General features: G+C 36.3%; 1 protein-coding gene across 2 annotated transcripts in view; it reads left to right on the plus strand.

Annotated features, from left to right (window-relative positions):
• The first annotated feature begins 2,424 nt into the window (after positions 1–2,424).
• Positions 2,425–20,349, plus strand: part of GCSAML (germinal center associated signaling and motility like) — a 46,540-nt gene continuing 28,615 nt past the window's right edge. Inside the window, exons 1-3 of one of the 2 annotated variants that reach the window (XM_040454456.1) lie at positions 2,425–2,596; positions 9,850–9,909; positions 16,132–16,181. In XM_040454456.1, the coding sequence (XP_040310390.1) occupies positions 2,568–2,596; positions 9,850–9,909; positions 16,132–16,181 (139 nt within the window). In that variant the 5' untranslated portion in view covers positions 2,425–2,567. The remainder of the gene's footprint in view (positions 2,597–9,849; positions 9,910–16,131; positions 16,182–20,349) is intronic. The other variant, XM_040454457.1, reaches the window with a different exon arrangement.

Below are 20,349 nucleotides of genomic sequence, written 5' to 3' on the forward strand. Positions count from 1 at the left end.
CAATCCTAAAATTCATATGGAACCACAAAAGGCCCCGAATAGCCAAAGTAATTTTGAAGAAGAAGACCAAAGTAGGAGGCATCACAATCCCAGACTTTAGTCTCTACTACAAAGCTGTCATCATCAAGACATCATGGTATTGGCACAAAAACAGTCACATAGACCAATGGAATAGAATAGAAACCCCAGAACTAGACCCACAAACGTATGGCCAACTCATCTTTGAGAAAGCAGGAAAGAACATCCAATGGAAAAAAGACAGTCTCTTTAACAAATGGTGCTGGGAGAACTGGACAGCAACATGCAGAAGGTTGAAACTAGACCACTTTCTCACACCATTCACAAAAATAAACTCAAAATGGATAAAGGACCTGAATGTGAGACAGGAAGCCATCAAAACCTTAGAGGAGAAAGCAGGAAAAGACCTCTCTGACCTCAGCCGTAGCAATCTCTTACTCGACACATCCCCAAAGGCAAGGGAATTAAAAGCAAAAATGAATTACTGGGACCTTATGAAGATAAAAAGCTTCTGCACAGCAAAGGAAACAACCAACAAAACTAAAAGGCAACCAACGGAATGGGAAAAGATATTTGCAAATGACATATCGGACAAAGGCCTAGTATCCAAAATGTATAAAGAGCTCACCAAACTCCACACCTGAAAAGCAAATAACCCAGTGAAGAAATGGGCAGAAAACATTAATAGACACTTCTCTAAAGAAGACATCCGGATGGCCAACAGGCACATGAAAAGATGTTCAGCGTCGCTCCTTTTCAGGGAAATACAAATCAAAACCACACTCAGGTATCACCTCAGGCCAGTCAGAGTGGCCAAAATGAACAAATCAGGAGACTATAGATGCTGGAGAGGATGTGGAGAAACGGGAACCCTCTTGCACTGTTGGTGGGAATGCAAATTGGTGCAGCCGCTCTGGAAAGCAGTGTGGAGGTTCCTCAGAAAATTAAAAATAGACCTACCCTATGACCCAGCAATAGCACTGCTAGGAATTTATCCAAGGGACACAGGAGGACTGATGCATAGGGGCACTTGTACCCCAATGTTCATAGCAGCACTCTCAACAATAGCCAAATTATGGAAAGAACCTAAATGTCCATCAACTGATGAATGGATGAAGAAATTGTGGTTTATATACACTATGGAATACTACATGGCAATGAGAAAAAATGAAATATGGCCTTTTGTAGCAACGTGGATGGAACTGGAGAGTGTGATGCTAAGTGAAATAAGCCATACAGAGAAAGACAGATACCATATGGTTTCACTCTTATGTGGATTCTGAGAAACTTAACAGGAACCCATGGGGGGAGGGGAAGGAAAAAGGAAAAGAGGTTAGAGTGGGAGAGAGCCAAAGCATAAGAGACTGTTGAGAACTGAGAACAAACTAAGGGTTGATGGGAGGTGGGAGGGAGGAGAGGGTGGGTGATGGGTATTGAGGAGGGCACCTTTTGGGATGAGCTCTGGGTGTTGTATGGAAACGAATTTGACAATAAATTTCATATATAAATAAAAAAAAGATACACATAACAAAAAAAAAGAAACAAAAAAGAGTAATACAGTATTTAGAAATAATTGCAAAGCATTTGAAACCCTTGAGCTCTGCTAATGGGGAGCAGTAACAAAGTTCCTCAGTCTTGGTGTCATCATACAGTTTAAAAAAACACTTTGGGATAGATGAGCATATAATTCTGAAGTTAGCAAATCAATTCCTTGTTGGATAAAAACTGAAGTTTTTATCTGTTCTGCACTCTGTTGGGTGAGAGACATTGTGAATAAGCTACTTCATTCCCCCAACAGCAACAACTCAGGGTCAGCAGTCAGCTAATCGCCTGTCTGGAAATTATCACTGAGGCCAGCTTGTACTCTGTGGCTCTGCTGGGTGGTGTAGGGGAGGAAGTGGGAGACCAGATGGTAGAGATGCGTCTGTCAGGCTCTTCTCTTTCCCCATTGCAACACTAGCCTTGGAACAACAGGAAGAAGTACATTTGCTTCTTTACCTAGCTTGAATAACATCAGTACTCTTCTATTTTCATACTTTTTCTCTCTTTTTTCCATCTTATTTTTTTGAAGTATTAGACCTCTTAGGAAAAAACATTTATGTTTGATTTAACTTTTACAACCCCAGGAACAAGCAAATTTCACTTTTTTTTACACAGTCCCTACAAGAAGCTTTCTTTTTGTGTGTTTGGAAGAGGACAAAATATTGGTATTTTGGAGATCTCAGAGTTTTGGAGAATAGGAAAGCTCCTACCCCTTCTGACTCTCCAATCTGGAATTTCCTTGGAAGCAAAGTGAACACAGAACGTTAGGTTTAATCTCTGATGTTTCAGCTTGATTTTTCTTTATACACAAGCACACACGCATGTCTTCCTTCCCCCCTCCTCTTCAGAGCAGTTCCTGCCTTCTCTACCATGCCCAGCCCTTAGCAGCTCATGGTTGTGACCACACAAGCCAGTGGTCAGATGCAACGTCCTGCTCATAACTGTGCCCATTGTTGCCAAAAGTGGAGTGAAACTCAGGAGCTGAAAAACAGGGTCACAGTGAGAAAATGGGGAATTCTCTACTGAGAGAACTCAAGTAAGTCTGGCTCTGGGCAAGGCTGTTTCTTGGAAGAAGAGGGAAAAGGAGACTGGGTGTATGCATTTTGAATGATGAGACAGTTTGCTTTAAGAGGTGTGTACCTGAAGACAGCATTCTTTAAGAACTCGCAGTGACCTCTTGCTGCCTCAATTTACTCACTCCTTCTTTTGTCTTACTTTGGAAAGGTTGTAAGGTTACCATATTTAGAAAATAAAAACACAGGATGCCAATCCAAGTTTGAATTCAGATAAACATTTTTTTTTTTTAGTGTATATATGCCTTATGTAATATTTGGAGCATTATTGCTTGGTCATACTTATACTAAACAAATTATTTGTTCTTTATCTGAAATTCAAATTTAACTGTGTATTTTGCATTTTATTCAGGAACCTTGGTCTGTAGTCACTTGAATCTTTCTGCACCTTTCTATTCTCATCTGGGTATGGAATTTATCTTCCCACTCTTCAACTTCATGGGGTCTCTCTGTATGAGAATACACAGTCAGGCTCTTGAAAGTCATGGATACAAAATAATGTACACCAATCCTTTTGATCTAAGTAGTGCCTTTTTGTGGTGACTTTATCCTTCCTTATCTTCTTTGAGTGCTTTTGAAGTTGTAGAATACATATGGATAATAGGCATCACTCTGCTTAATCTTAGAGGATTGTTTTTTAGCACCTCACTCTCCCATCCACTTACCCTAACTCCTTCCACACAATCTTATTATCTTGTGTTATATAGCACGAGTAGATCTTTTTTTTTAATTTTTAAAAATTTTTTTTCCAACATTTATTTTTGGGACAGAGAGAGACAGAGCATGAACGGGGGAGGGGCAGAGAGAGAGGGAGACACAGAATCGGAAACAGGCTCCAGGCTCTGAGCCATCAGCCCGAACTCACGGACCGCGAGATCGTGACCTGGCTGAAGTCGGACGCTTAACCGACTGCGCCACCCAGGCGCCCCTCGAGTAGATCTTTAAAATTAAGATATAGGGACGCTTGGGTGGCTCAGTTGGTTGAGCGACCGACTTCGGTTCAGGTCATGATCTCACAGTTTGTGAGTTCAAGCCCCGCGTCGGGCTCTGTGCTGACAGCTCAGAGCCTGGAGCCTGCTTCCGATTCTGTGTCTCACTCTCTCTCTCTGCCCCTCCCCCACTCATGCTCTGTCTCTCTCTGTCTCAGAAATAAAGAAACATTAAAAAAAATTTAAAAAGTAAAAATAAAATTAAGATATAATTTACATGTAACATTGTACACATTTAAAGTGCACCACTTGCTACTTTGATACATATATATGTTGTACCATGTTACTGCCATAGTGTTAACAAACACCTCTATCACAACACATAAATTATCATTTCTTTTTTTTTTTTGTAATTGGAACAATTAAGATCTAGTCCCTTAGCAAGTTTGAAATTTACAATATAATCTTATTGATTATAATCACTATACTGTGAGTTACATCTCCAGGACATATTTATGTATTCATTGCAAGTTTGGGCCCTTAAATAATATCTCCCTAATTCCCCACCCCCGGCCCTGGTAACCACCATTCTACTCTTGGTTTCTACTAATTTAGCTTTTTAAAATTGCACATATACGGGATATTTGTCTTTCTCTGTCTGGCTTATTTCACTTAGCATAATGCCCTCAAGGTCATGCTTTATATTATATAATACATAACATATATTATCTATCTATCTATCTATCCATCCATCCATCCATCATCTGTCACATCTTCTCTATATACTTGTCTATTGATAGTCACTTAGATTGTTTCCACATCCTGAGTAGTGTAAGTCATTTTGCAATAAACATTGCAGTGCAGATATCTCTTTGATACCCTGTTTTCATTTCCTTTGGCTGTATTTACAGAAGCGGGATTGTTGAATTATATGGTAGCTCAATTTTTAACTCAAAAATTGCTTTCCATAGTGGCTAGGTCAACTTACATTTCTACCAACAGTGTAAAAGGGTTCCGTTTTCTCTACATCCTTGCCAACACTTGATTTCTTCTTCTTGATGGTAGCTATTCTAACAGGTGTGAGGTGATATCTCATTGTGGTTTTGATTTGCATTCCCCCACTAATTAGTGACATGGAACATATTTTCATGGACCTATTGGCCATCTGTATGTCTTATTTGGAACAAAGTCTATTTAGATCCTCTGCCCACTTTTTTTTTTAAGTTTATTTATTTTGAGGGAGAAATATTGGTTTTGGGAAAGTGGTTTTGATATGTGTTTCCCTAGTGATTAGTAATGTTGAGCACTATTTAATGTAACTTTTGGCCACTTGGTTGTGTTCTTTGACACAACTGCGTTAATCTGCCCATGGCAAAACTCTAATCACCTTACTCCTGTGTTTCAGTTGGGCACATCCATTTCCCACTACCTAACATGTAAATTATATACCACTTGTTTTGCAATTTGAGGTCTTATATATTCTGTTTTACTAAGTCCCTCCTTCTTGTTCTCTTATCACTTTGGGCATTGCCTCCATCACTTGACTTAGCAACCAAACTCTAATCAACTTTTTTCTATTTACTAGGGAATCTCTCAAGGGTAATTGTTGCCTTGTCTCTGTGTCTCTCTAGAACTTAGCACAAAGCAAGGATTTAAAGAAAGTATAATTAATTTTGTTAAATATACTTTTTTGCCCTTTCTACCATAAATATGTTTTATGGACCTTATATCCTTATCAATCTGACCACTGGTTACTCTTTTAATTTTAAGCTTGTGTGCATTGGCTATCAGAACTCTTAGTCAAAAGTACATTTTCAACCATCTTTCCTTATCAAAATATTCATTCTGCAATGCCCTGGCCAAATTCTACATCTTTCTTATCTCTGCCAGAAATTATCCTTTCACTTTTTTGTGACTTGTAAATGGTTTATGTGCATTTATGACGCTAACCACATTCTACCTACTGTCATGATTATACATATACAAGTCTTTTAGATTATGGATCCTCTGATTACAATGACAGTGCCTTTAAAACCTGAAAAATCCCTGAAACTTGTGCTTATGTTCTATGGAAAGTAGGCTTTCTATAATTTTTTTTTCTTTTGGCTGTTATGAAGAAGCATGTATAATTCTCATTCCAGAACGATGATCTGCTTCAGAATACTGAGATTAAAAGGAGTTTTCCATTTTTAGTCGTGTCCTTTTTTGCATTGATTTTTAAATTTTATTTTTTAATGTTTATTTATTTTGAGAGAAAGAGTGGGGGAGGGAGATAAAGAGCAGTGGGAAGCAGAGAAAAAGGGAGAGAGTATTCCAAGCAGGCTCCATGCTGTCAGAACAGAGCCCAGTGTGGGGCTCAGTGTCACAAAACACGAGATCATGACCTGAACCAAAATCAAGAGTTGGACACTTAATTGACTGAGCCATGCAGGCACTCTGATAATAACACCGTTTGAAACATGGGCACTTAACTCCACACCAGTTGTCTGGTCATAATGCAACTAAATTTGAAACTAAAGGGAAAATAATTCTAAAGAACTTCTAAACTTGGGGAAGAAAACACTCATGCAGATATTTAGCTCTTAGAGAGTTTGTGACTGCATAGATAAAATAATCTGTAGTCAGTGAGTACTTCCAGGAGTCAGAGGATGAATGTTCATTGAATGATGTTCCTTGTGAACTACATAATTCCTGTGAGTGATTCACTGAGACAAAATATACACTATATAGCACAAGAACCTGAAAACAAGTAGATAAAAAACAGCTATCACCGATTAATCACCTACCATGTTCTTTCTAGCTTATATGAATTGTTTCATTTTATCTTCACTACTAAATCTAGGATCTGGCAATATTCATACCCCTACTTTGAATATGGGGATATGGAATCAAAGAAACCAAGGAATGTATCCAGTACTATAGGAAAAGCAAGAAGGGATTTCCAAGGTGAAATTTATTGGGAACTATCTATTCCTTTTTTATCTAATTGTAGGACCTACAAGCAATGATGCTAATGCGCTTTCCAAAGTTTACCAATAATTTACTCAAATAATACAGGAACACTAATTCAAAGGGATACATGCACCCCTTTGTTTATAGCAGCATTGTTTACAATAGCCAAGATATAGAGGCAACCCCAGTATCCATGGATTGATGAATGGATAAAGATGTGGTATGTATATACAATGGAATATTATTTAGCCACAAAATAGAATGAAATCTTGCCAATTACAATGACATGGATGGAGCTAGAGAGTATTATCTTAAGCAAAATAAGTCAGAGAAAGACAAATACTATATGATTTCACTCATATATGGAATTTAAGAAACAAAACAAATGAGCCAATGGAAAAAAATAAAAGAGAGGCAAATCAAGAAATGACCTCTTAATTATAGAGAGAAAAACTAATGGCTACCAGAGGGGAGGCGGGTGTGGGGATGGATTACATCATTGTTGGGTATTAAGGAGTACATTTGTTTTGATGAGCACCAGGTAATATATGGAAGCATTGAATTAGTATATTGAAAATTTGAAATTAATATAATACTGTATATTAGGTAACTGAAATTAAAATAAAAACTTAAAAAAATCCAAATACTACCCATATATTCCAATTAAGTAATAGCTGTCTAAAGTTCCTTTGAACTGTTAGGGTTTTTTCCACTCTTGTTTATCCCTCTTGGAATTTATCTGTTGAAGAAATGATCTGGATTTTATTGGTTACATTTGTATGCTGTTGTTTCAAATATGTCTCTTATAAGTTGTAATTATAAACTGATGTTTGTATCTAGCTTCTTGATCAAATCCAAGGTTGAAGTTGGTGGAGAGGGATACTCCATAGGCAGTTTGTAGACTTTCCTTAGGAGGTACATATTTTTTCCCTAACTTTACTAAGATATAATTGACAAAATTGTTTTGTAATGTAAAAAAAAATATTCTGGATAAATTAAAAAATTCACCAGTGAAAGGGGTGCTCTAGACAGAAATTACCTTATTTTACTTACTGGAATAAAATATCTCCCATTACCAATTAATCAATATGTCCAACCGTGCAACCCACATTTATTTGCCTGTTTATTTATTTCATGATCATAGTATATGAGGGTAATAATAACAACCACATCATAAAGTAATTATAGAAAATAATGAGATAATCTTGTGAAATTCTTAAAGACTTTAAAAAAATGTTTATTTTTGAGAGAGAGAGAGAGAGAGAGAGAGAGAGAGAGAGAGAGAGAGACGATGAACCAGGGAGGGGCAGACAGAGGGAGACAGAGCATCCCAAGCAGGCTCTGTGCTGTCAGAGCAGAGCCTCACATTTCCCTTTATTTATATCTTGAAAATTGTCTTCTATGGCTTTCATATCATTTTAAGAGTATTTCAGGAAATTTTCTTTATTGTTTCCTTCTTTAAAATAAGGATTACTTATTACATTACAGTGCCTGACATATGTACATTTTTAGATATTTTATTTTTGATTTTCGATTGACTTCATAAAGAAATCAGGTGAAAGGGCACCTGGGTGGCTCAGTCGGTTAAGCGTCCGACTTCAACTCAGGTAACGATCTCACAGTCCGTGAGTTCAAGCCCTGTGTCGGGCTCTGGGCTGATGCCTCAGAGCCTGGATCCTGCTTCAGATTCTGTGTCTCCCTCTCTCTCTGTCCCTCCCCTGTTCATGCTCTGTCTCTCTCTGTCTCAAAAATAAATAAACGTTAAAAAAAATTAAAAAAAAAAGAAATCAAGTGAAAATTGTTGATTTTTTGGTATTTAGATTTCCTTTATGAAGTTATAATGTCTGAAACTTATGCCAAATATTTGGGAAGTAAAAAAAAAAATAATTGTCAAAAACACAGAAAGTATGGCAAAATTACGTTTGATCTCAACACTTTGACCAAGATACATTTTAAGGTTAATTTAATGTCTATTGTTTTAATTATTAGTTTTAATGATTCCTTAATTCAGTCAACAAATGTTTATGGCCTGACATTATCTAAATTTTGCTTGATTAAAGAAATACTTAGTGTACAGCAGAATTTAGTGTTCATTTCTGTTCAGTAATAATGACATGGAATTTCAATTAGGTTCCTGCTAATGTTAAGGATTTTATGTTTTTTTTTTAACTTTAAAATGCAAACATGTCTTAGAAGGATAAGTCAGTGAACTATTAATAATCTCAAGGAGAATTGTTTTATAAGATTCTTCATTGGCCACTTTAGAAAAATGGAATTATGAGAAAACCAGGCTCTAGGAAAAAAGAAGAGAGCACATAGGACACTAAAATTAAATGTTGTCTGATTTGCAGTCTATGCTATTTGGTAATCATTACATCCAAATTTAACCGTTAGTGAATATTATCCAGAAATCTGTATGTCATTTACTTTGTATTTAACAAATACATATGTATTCTATTCTTTGCTTACTGGTCAAATATGCCCATATATGATGATGATATTGAGCTTTTAAACATGAACACTGAGGAAATGTCTTCTGTAAATATTGATGGCAAGCAAGAGTGGGGATCTTGCTATCATAGTCTGGGATATTTTTCATACAATCTTCTATATAGAAGCAGGAGAACAGACACATGTTTGGGATGTGATAATATAGGAAAAGAAAACATTCAAAGAAATACGATTTGGACAACTGGTGTAGAAGAAAATTTGATTCACTGAATCACAAGCTTGGGTCTGTATCTCACTATTATACATCTCACTATGTATAAGCAAGAAAGCCACTGATTTCTCTCACCTCAGTTCCATCACTGATTGCTTGCTTGATTCTTATAAGGATGATGATAGTTGGTGGGAAAACATCAAGAGTAATATGCACAACCAACTTCTCTGAAGGTGGGTGAGGATCATAATGTTCTGTATGTATATGTATAGCCAAACAGCAAGGCTTGAAGAATATTGCTCTGGATCACATGGCCAAGGTTGATAGTGCTAGTATTCCACAGGGATGGATGCACCTGAGATGCTGGTCTCCTCTGGTCATCCTAGAGAAGTCAAGCCTTTCTGTGGTTAGGATCTTTCTCTATTCTTGGCCCCTCCCACCACCTTCAGACAGATCAGACTGTAGCCATTTCATCCTATTGTAGGCTTGGCCTCTTGTGGTTAATTTCTGAACTGCATTCTATATCTGTGACTCCCTGCCCTTTCTAAAGGACAAAGAAGTTTGTCAAAAAGAAAAGGCAGACTTTGTTTTAACGGTAAGGAAAGCAAGAAAAGGGGGTGAAGACATTTGAAGGGAGATAAGAATCTCTTCTTTTCTATGTGTTTCCATCTAGTTGCCTGAGAAACAATCAAAAGAAGCACAAGAAAGTAAACCAACATGTGGAAAGAAAATGGTAAGAACACAGCATATCAGAGTCATTTTTCTCTGAGATTTATCTCTGTCTCAAAAGAGACTGAGAATCTCTGTCTCACAAAAGTTAACATCTTATTTGAGACCTCTTAGAGCTGGACAGAATGATAGAATTCTTTGGTCTTTGCCTCTAAGACTTGGCAGAAGTTTATTTGGAGACCCTAAAAATAATGGGCTATTGGTGCACGTGTTTCATTTCTTCATGGTTATACAAAGTACATGTACAAACAGAACTGAAATAAAGGATGGTTATTTCAGGTTGGCTATTTACAATGGACACACTTCCAACTTATTCTTCACACTTAGAATAATTTTTGGGAAATATAAGTCTCATCATGCTTTTTCCTCAAGACCCTTCAATTGTTCTCCACTGTATTCAGAATAAAATACAAACTCTTCACCAGGGACTACAATCCTATAAGGATTGACCCCTGAATGCCTCTCTACTCTCACTCCCCACTCCCCATCCTCAGCCATTATCTTCCAGGAATTCTGCTGTCATTTAATGTTCTTTAAGCCACCAAGCTCAGACTGAAGTCAATGCCCTACTGTGCACTAGTACTGCTCTTTTAGCACTCATGGTTTTTATTTTCTGTCCTTATGCCTGAAAGTATCTCTTCCTGGAAATTTTGACTCTCACACTGTTCTCCCAAAAATGTCCTTAAGTACATGATGTGAGAACATTGCGTCCACACCCCATGGATTTCCTGTAGTGCATTAAACCTTTCTATCAACTGGTAATCTTATATTTGTTAGTTTAGCTTTTTATAGTCCATGTGCTCTTTGAATCTCTGACCACTGCTTGACTTGCCATTGTCTTTCTGTTGCCCAACGTTTACAAGATACTCAAAGTAAAAAAAAAAAAAAAAAAAAAAAAAAAAAGAGTGGAAAAACAACAGCTTTCTCACACTGATAACTTGCCCCAGCTTATATAGAAAGAAACACCCTCCCTTCTTTGCTGACCATGGGATTTTCATATCTTTGTATTCAACCTCTTTCCTAATCATTGCATCTCACCATCTGGGTTTTTATCTATGAGATGGTTTCTTTTTCTCTAAGTGGGAAAGAATGAGGGATTGAGGGGAAGGCCCATATTTGTTGGTGATATGAAATGATGTTTGGAGTAATTAGCCATTCCCTAAGTATTTAATTTACGCTTTCTTTTCACAGAGGAAAAGGTAGAGACAGTAGGGTGGCTATGCCGCCATTGTAATGAACTCCCCTTTATAGTGTGTGGCTGAAGAGGTGATGTTATTGAACCAAGATCCTTTTCTCAGGCTGCCACAAATACATTCTGTACAACGCAAAGTCATTTAAACTCGGCTTTTGCTTTATCATGTCTGAAATGAGATCTATGCTACTGTTCTTTTCTAATTTTCCCTTTTAAAGGAATTGAAGTGTTGACATTTTCAAATACATGCAAGTTTTTATTATAAACAGACAATAACTAAATGAAGAAAAATGAAATGTTCTACGGTGTTCCCATCCAAACGATTTTTTTAAAGTTTTATTTTAATTCCAGTTAGTTAACATAGAGTGTTATATTAGTTTCAGGCATACAATATATTGATTCAATATTCTATAGATTACTCAGTGCTTATCACACTAAGGGGGGACTTAATCCCCTTCATCTATTTCATTCATCCCCCCACCCACCTCCCCTCTGGTAGCCATCAGTTTGCTGTCTATAGTTAATAGTTTGCTTCTTGGTTTGCCTTTCTTTATCTCTTTCTTTACCCTTTACTCATCTATTTTGTTTCTTAAATTCCACATATGAGTGAGATCATGTGGCATTTGTCTGATCAACTTATTTCACTTAGCATAATACTCTCTAGCTCCATCCATGTCATTGCAGATGAAAATATTTCATTCTTTTTTTATGCCTGAGTAATATTCCATGGATATTTGGGCTTCCATATCTTGGCTATTGTAGATAATGCTGCTATAAACATCAGGGTGCATATATCCATTTGAATTTGTGTTTTTGTATCCTTTGGGTAAATACCTAGCAGTGTGATTGCTGGATCATCAGTGTAGTTCTATTTTGAACTTTTAGAGGAACCTCCAAACCATTTTCCAGAGTGACTGCAAATTTTATGAATAGGATTCAGAATTTTAACCAGTCAGCTTGGTGAGGAAGATTTCAATTGTTTTGACTACCCAAGTCAATTGTAATCATATATATAATATAAGACTTAAGTGGGCTAGAATTAAATTCAGTTTCATTTTTGGCTAGTTTGATAGGATGATGTTCTTTGAATGATGTTATGTTCTGTGCATCTTCCTGAGTCAGTTTTGGTTATCTTATTTTCACTAGAATATTATCATTTAATTCATTATTTTAAACATATTTTTAATTTTTTTTCAACGTTTATTTATTTTTGGGACAGAGAGAGACAGAGCATGAACAGGCGAGGGGCAGAGAGAGAGGGAGACACAGAATCGGAAACAGGCTCCAGGCTCTGAGCCATCAGCCCGTAGCCCGACGCGGGGCTCGAACTCATGGACCGCGAGATCGTGACCTGGCTGAAGTCGGACGCTTAACCGACTGCGCCACCCAGGCGCCCCTTAAACATATTTTTAAGGATAGTATGAGGTCTTTCAAGTCACTTATTTTTTTAAAATATAGTTTTATAGAGCTATAGTACCATAAAGTTCACACTGTTAGGTAAATTGTGTGATAAGTTTAGGAAAACATACATTCATGTCATCTCAATTAAGATATGGAATATTTTTATCACTTTTCCCCTCACCAGCAACCCCTGGCAACCACTGATCTGATTTCTGTTTTGCTTTTTTTCTCAAGATATCACAGTATCATTGCTTTTATCATTATGAGGTTTTTATTTTTGCTTTCCTTATTTTTTCACTGTTGCTCTTCTAATTGCTTAGAATTCAAAACTTAAATTTTGTGTTTTCTATTTTTTTTCTTATTTAAAAATTGGACATGCAGGAATATAAATTTTTCCCTAAATAATATTTTATCTGTATGTATCCCATGTGTTGCTAAAGGAAACATTATTTTCCAACATTTTGTTACTTTGCTTTTTATGTTTTCTTGAATATGAGTTGTTTTTAATTCCAAATTTGTTTTCTATTTTTGATAATAAGTTCTGATTTTAGTGCATTATAATGTTATTTCTGCTTGTGGATTTTATCAAAGTTCTTTACCATCTATTGTGCCTCAACATTGAAACAAGTTACTTATATTCTTTAAATTGTGGTTTCTTTATATGGAAAATAATTTTAAAATTAAAAATACTGTAACTTTAGATTGTAAAGGTAACATTTTAAAAATTAACATTCATACGTTAGTACAATGCCTGAGTGGAACCAGCATTTGATAAGTATTAGTTAGCATTTTGTTTATTATGCCCCATAGACTTTGAAAATTACAATGATGGATTTTTTTAAGGGTCATAGTTTTTGAAATTTATCTATTAGGAAAACTTGATGTTTAATTTTTTTTAAAGTTTATTCATTTGAGAGAGAGAGAGAGAGAGAGAGAGAGAGAGAGAGAGAGTGAGACCAAGCAGGAGAGGTACAGAGAGAGAAAGGGACACAGAACCTGAAGAAGGCTCCAGGCTCTGAGCTGTCAGCACAGAACCCAATGTGGGGCTTGAACTCACAGACTACGAGATCTTGACCTAAGCTGAAGGTAGCGCTTAACCAACTGAGCCACCCAGGTGCCCCAGGAAACTTGATTAGTTATGTATTTCAGATATTCTCTGTTCTTATTTTTCTTGATTTTTTCTTGCTGTCTGAGAGAAATTAATCTACTACTACTTTGTTTCAGTTCATGTTCATTTTTTTTTCTTTCCTTCATATTGATTCTATTTTGGTAAGTAATAGTTTATCACAATTGTAGGTATTTGTGGTTTTGTCTTTATCTATGTCATATCCTGTCCATCTTTGTTCTGAAATGAGAGCAGTTTATTGTGTTTATCTTGTAATATGTGTGTAGACCCATGTGGTGGAAGGGTCAAGGTAGGTTGGGGAATAGCAGGCAACTCCCCTGCAGGAAACAAAGAGGATAAGAGTGAGTATGTATTAACACTTAATATTGTCTGAAATAATTTCTACATATTAGGCTGCATTCATTTTGCTTGGGCTACCATGATGAAGTTCCATAAACTGGGAAATTCAACAGAAATATATTTTGTCACAATTCTTGATGCCTCAAATCCAAGATCAAAGTGCTAGGGAGTGAGTCTCTTCTAAGGCCTCTCACTTTGGCTTATATCCCTGTCTTTTCCCTGTGTCTTCATATCATCTTTGCTCTATGACTATCTGTGTCCAAATTGCCTCTTCTTATAAGGAAAAAACTCAAATTAGATGAATTATGGCCAGACCTTCAACCACAGAGCTGGCTGCACAGGTTAGATTCATCATTCAACAACTTCTTTATAACATGACTTTGCATTTTATAAAATTGAAATGTGGTTTTACAGTCATCTTCTGATTTGTTCTTTTTTCCTAAAGAATTCATAGGTTTTATATCCCCTCAATACTAATATATTTGACAATACCCATTTTCATTTATTGGAGAGTCATAGGATTCTTGTAATCCTATTTTCCTCACCATTTTGTGGGCTTGCCTTCAGATGGAAGTTTGGGCTACCTTAAACTCACCTCACTGATGAAGTAGTTTCACAATGTTTTCCTCATGGATGTTTTAGAATTTATCATTATTCTTGAAGTGCAGAATCTATTGCATATCTCAATGTTCCATGTGATTTGTGTTAGTTCTCCATAAAATCAATTTTCAGGCTGAAGTCTTTATTTCAGGTATCTTATTGTATCTTAGAATGGTTTTGTTTCATTTATGTGGTTCTCATCTCCAAGATTAACTATTTTGTATGTATGACATCATCTCTTTATGTTTTATTTTCCTTTCTCTAACCATACTACATTCTCATTTTCTACAAGTTAATGTTTATTTCAAGCATATGCTGCTGGCTTGTTTTAGAAATAATTGATTTTACATATTGATGCTTTTAGTGCTGTTTTAATCTCTCTAAATATTTTATCGTTTCTTTCAATTGTTTTCCTGCTTTATGCTAGCCACTTACTTTTTATCCATTTATTATTTTAATAATAATTAACATATTACATCTATCTGCCTTTAATATATTCTGCTTTCTTTTTATTATTATTATTATTATTATTATTATTATTATTATTTTATCTAATTCATGTTTGCAACTTTGTGCCTAGTGTTTTGAATGGAAGTAGGTGAGATAACATGGTGTGTGTTTACCTTTGTGTATTTCTTTAGGAAAGATACAAAGGAGAAATAAGCTAAGATTCACGCTTTGCTTTTGGTATGTTGTCTCGGACTGCCTCCTCACCAAAAATTCTTCCTCTGCAGTGGGCACATCTCTGTTCTGTGTATATTGCCCTCTTTGAGGCGGGCAGGTCATTACAAAATTCTTTGTCTACATTTTCCCTCAAGTTTATGAGACTGGGAGACAGAGAAATAGTAGACCATCTGTTGGTACTCAATCTCCTTTTAGCCACTCACTCCCTGTTCTGGTGTGGAATCGTGTCACTGTAGAGATAATCTCTATTTCTCTCATCACCAGTCTGCACTTATTAATTTAGGTCATTGTAAATTTGTGTTCTGAATTTTTTGGACCTTCTTATTTACCTTCCTTTGTTTTCTTCTTTTTTTTTTTTTTTTTTTTACCTTATTTACCTCCCTCATCAAGAACAACAGAGAAATAAATTGGCTTTCAATATTCTCCCTCAAATTGTTCCAAATTTCACTATATTGCACATATGTTCCACATACATATGATATTATACCTAGTATGATAGTCTAGTAATTCTTTAAGTTTCATAAAATATGGAGTTTTATTCTCTGCTTCTTATTCTTTTGCTAGACTTTGGGTTTTTCTTTCCTGCTTCATTGAGTTATAATTGACAAAATTTTAAAATACTTAAAGCAAATGTGATTTATGTATACTTTGTGAAAAGAACCCCCCTCATCAACTTAATTAACATAACCATCAACTCTCACAGTGTTATCAGCTCTATTTCATGGTTTTTCCGAAACAAAGTAAGCAGGATTTAATTTCAATTAACACTTGAATTCTAAATCTACCAATGACTTTATGTTAAGAGCAGTGAAACATTTCCTTCAAGTGTGTTTTCAGCTTCAGATAACTGGAGTGTATCATGTTATTATCTCTTTCCTTTGTAGGCAGGAAATGGCTACATTTGAGAGAGAAAATCCAGTTCAAGATAAGAAAAGTAAGTCATTGCTTCATGATATTTTTCATACAAGGGAAGTTGTAAGTTTAAACACCTAAAGTGGTTCTGATACTATGTTAGACAGGATTGAAGGAAGCACTGCTTGATGTCACTATTATTATTATTATTATTATTTTGTCTAACAAAACTGATCTTATTACTTTTTGTATGACAGTAATGATTTATTTATTATTTATTTTGTTTTATTTATATTGTTTTCCTTAGATTTTTACTTTTTTTTACACTTTTGTAGTCATTTTTTTATTAGAGATATAATTTATTTACCTTGTTAAAAATCTAATAATCCAAAGACTGTTGACCAAATGACATGTAACATACAGGAAAAAAAAAAAAAACAGATTCTTAGCTATATGCCCTATTAGAAATATTTAAGTTTTTCTTGGGTAGCCTGAATTTCTTTTTTTTTCTTGTGAATTGTACATTTTATTTATTTATTAGGTTTTTTGAAAATTCTAGTATATTTAACATACAGTGGTATATTAGTTTCAGGAGTACAATATAGTGATTCAACAATTCTATACATTACCCAGTGCTCATCATGACAAGTATACTTTAAAAAAAAAAATGAAACATTGCCAAATTGGCTTCCATACAAAACCCAGTGCTCATCCCAACAGGTGCCCTCTTCAATATCCATCACCCACTTACCCCTCCCTCCCACCGCCCCCCCCACCTTCAGTTTATTCTCAGTTTTTAAGAGTCTCTTATTGTTTGCCTCCTTCCCTGTCTGTAAATTTTTTTTCCCACCATCCTTCCCCAATGGTCTTCTGTTAAGTTTCTCAGGATCCACATAAGAGTGAAAACATATGGTATCTGTCTTTCTCTGTATGACTTATTTCACTTAGCATCACACTCTCCAGTTCCATCCATGTTGCTACAAAAGGCCATATTTCTTTCATTCTCATTGCCAAGTAATATTCCATTGCGTATATAAACCACAATTTCTTTATCCATTCATCAGTTGATGGACATTTAGTCTCTTTCTATAATTTGGCTATTGTTGAAAGAGCTGCTATAAACATTGGGGTACAAGAGCCCCTCTGCATCAGCACTTCTGTATCCCTTGGGTAAATTCATAGCAGTGCTATTGCTGGGTCATAGGGTACATCTATTTTTAATTTTTTGTGGAACCTCCACACTGTTTTCCAGAGTGACTGAACCAGTTTGCATTCCCACCAACAGTGCAAGAGGATTCCCATTTCTCCACATCCTCTCCAGCATCTATAGTCTCCTGATTTGTTCATTTTAGCCACTCTGACTGGCATGAGGTGATATCTCAGTGTGGCTCTGATTTTTATTTCCCTGATGAGGAGTGACGAACATCTTTTCATGTGCCTGTTGGCCATTGGATGTCTTTTTTAAATTTTTTTTAATGTTTATTTTTGAAGGAGAGAGAGAGACAGAGTACGAGTGGGGGAGGGGAAGAGAGAGAGGGAGACACCGAATCCAAAGCAGGCTCCTGGTTCTGAGCTGTCAGCACAGACCTGACGCGAGGGCTCAAACTCACAAACCATGAGATCATGACCTGAGCAGAAGTTGGAAACCCAACCAACTGAGCTACCCAGGCACCCCTGGATGTCTTCTTTAGAGAAGAGTCTATTTATGTTTTCTGCCCATTTCTTCACTGGATTATTGCTTTTCGGGTGTGGACTTTGGTGAGTTCTTTATAGATTTTGGATACTAGCCCTTTGTCTGATATGTCATTTGCAAATATCTTTTGCCATTCCGTTCGTTGCCTTTGAGTTTTGTTGATTGTTTCCTTTGCAATGCAGAAGCTTGTTATCTGCAAGAGGTCCCAATTGTTCATTTTTGCTTTTAATTCCCTTATCTTTGGAGATGTGTCAAGTAAGAAACTGCTGCAGCTGGGTCAGAGAAGTTTTTTTCCTGCTTTCTCCTCTAGGGTTTTGATGGTTTCCTGTCTCACATTCAGGACCTTCATCCATTTTGAGTTTACTTTTGTGAATGGTGTAAGAAAGTGGTCTAGTTCCATCCTTCTGCATGTTGCTGTCCAGTTCTCCCAGCACCATTTGTTAAAGAGACTTTTTTTCCATTGGATATTCTTTACTGCTTTGTCAAAGATTAGTTGGCTATCCTTTTGTGGGTCTAATTCTGGGGCTTCTATTCTATTCCATTGGCCTATGTGTCTGTTTTTGTGCCAATACCATGCGGTCTTGATGATTACAGCTTGGTAGGAGATGCTATACTCTGGGATTGTGATGCCTCCCGTTTTGTTCTTCTTCAAAGTTACTTTGGCTATTTGCGGTCTTTTGTGGTTCCATACAAATTTTAGGATTGCTTGTTCTAGCTTTGAGAAGAATGCTGGTGCAATTTTGATTGGGATTGTATTGAATGTGTAGACTTCTTTGGGTAGTATTGACATTTAACAGTATTTATTCTTCCAATTCATGAGCATGGAAAGTTTTTCCATTTCTTTGAATTTCTTCAATTTCATAAGCTTTCTACAATTCTCAGCATACACATCTTTTACATATTTGGTTAGGTTTATTCCTAGGTATTTTATGATTCTTGGTGCAATTGTGAATGGGATCAGTTTCTTTATTTCTTTTTTTGCTTCATTATTAGTGTATAAGAATGCAACTTATTTCTGTACATTAATTTTATATACTGAGACTGCTGAATTCATGTACCAGTTCTAGAAGACTTTTGGTGCAGTCTCTCAGGTTTTCCATGTATAGTATCATGTCATCTGCAAAAAGTGAAAGCTTAACTTCATCTTTGCCAATTTTGATGCCTTTGATTTCCTTTTGTTGTCTGATTGCTGATGCTAGAACTTCCAACACTATGTTAAACAACAGTGGTGAGAGTGGACATCCTTGTCGTGTTCCTGATCTCAGGGGGAAAGCTGTCAGTTTTTCCTAATTGAGGATATTAACTGTGGGGTTGTCATAAATGGCTTTTATGATGTTTAAGTATGTTCCCTCTATCCCGAAATTTTGGAGGAGTTTTATTAAGAAAGGATGCTGAATTTTGTCAAATGATTTTTCTGCATTGATTGAATGGATCATATGGTTACTTTCTTTTCTTTTATTAATATGATGTGTCACATTGGTTGATTTGTGAATGCCGAACCAGCCCTGCATCCCAAAATGAATCCCAATTGATCATGGTGAATAATTCCTTCTATATGCTGTTGAATTCAATTTGCTAGTATCTTATTGAGAATTTTTGTATCCATATTCATCAGGGATATTGGCCTGTAGTTCCCTTTTTTGGCTGGGTCTCTGGTTTGGGAATCAAAGTAATGCTAGCTTCATAGAATAAGTCTGGAAGTTTTCCTTCCCGTTCTATGTTTTGGAACAGCTTGAGAAAGATAGGCAATATATCTACTTTATTTTTTTTTCCAATGTATGGAATTTGTTGTCAAATTGGATTCCATACAACACCCAGTGCTCATCCCAAAAGATGCCCTCCTCAATACCCGTCACCCACACTCCCCTCCCTCCCACACCCTATCAACCCTCAGTTTGTTCTCAGTTTTTAAGAGTCACTTATGCTTTGGCTCTCTCCCACTCTAACCTCTTTTTTTTTCCTTCCCCTCCCCCATGGGTTTCTGTTAAGTTTCACAGGATCCACATAAGAGTGAAACCATATGGTATGTGTCTTTCTCTGTATGGCTTATTTCACTTAGCATCACACTCTCCAGTTCCAACCACATTGCTACAAAGGGCCATATTTCATTCTTTCTCATTGCCACGTAGTACTCCATAGTGTATATAAACCACAATTTCTTTATCCATTCATCAGTTGATGGACATTTAGGTTCTTTCCATAATTTGGCTATTGTTGAGAGTGCTGCTATAAACATTGGGGTACAAGTGCCCCTATGCATCAGTACTCCTGTATCCCTTGGGTAAATTCCTAGCAGTGCTACTGCTGGGTCATAGAGTAAGTCTACTTTTAATTTTCTGAGGAACCTCCACACTGTTTTCCAGAGTGGCTGCACCAATTTGCATTCCCACCAACAGTGCAAGAGGGTTCCCGTTTCTCCACATCCTCTCCAGCATCTATAGTCTCCTGATTTGTTCAGTTTGGCCACTCTGACTGGCATGAGGTGATATCTGAGTGTGGTTTTGATTTGTATTTCCCTGATGAGGAGCAATGTTGAGCATCTTTTCATGTGCCTGTT

This window comes from Herpailurus yagouaroundi, unplaced genomic scaffold, assembly GCF_014898765.1.
Source record: "Herpailurus yagouaroundi ecotype Mexico unplaced genomic scaffold, PumYag 212, whole genome shotgun sequence".
NCBI classification, from domain to species: domain Eukaryota; kingdom Metazoa; phylum Chordata; class Mammalia; order Carnivora; family Felidae; genus Herpailurus; species Herpailurus yagouaroundi.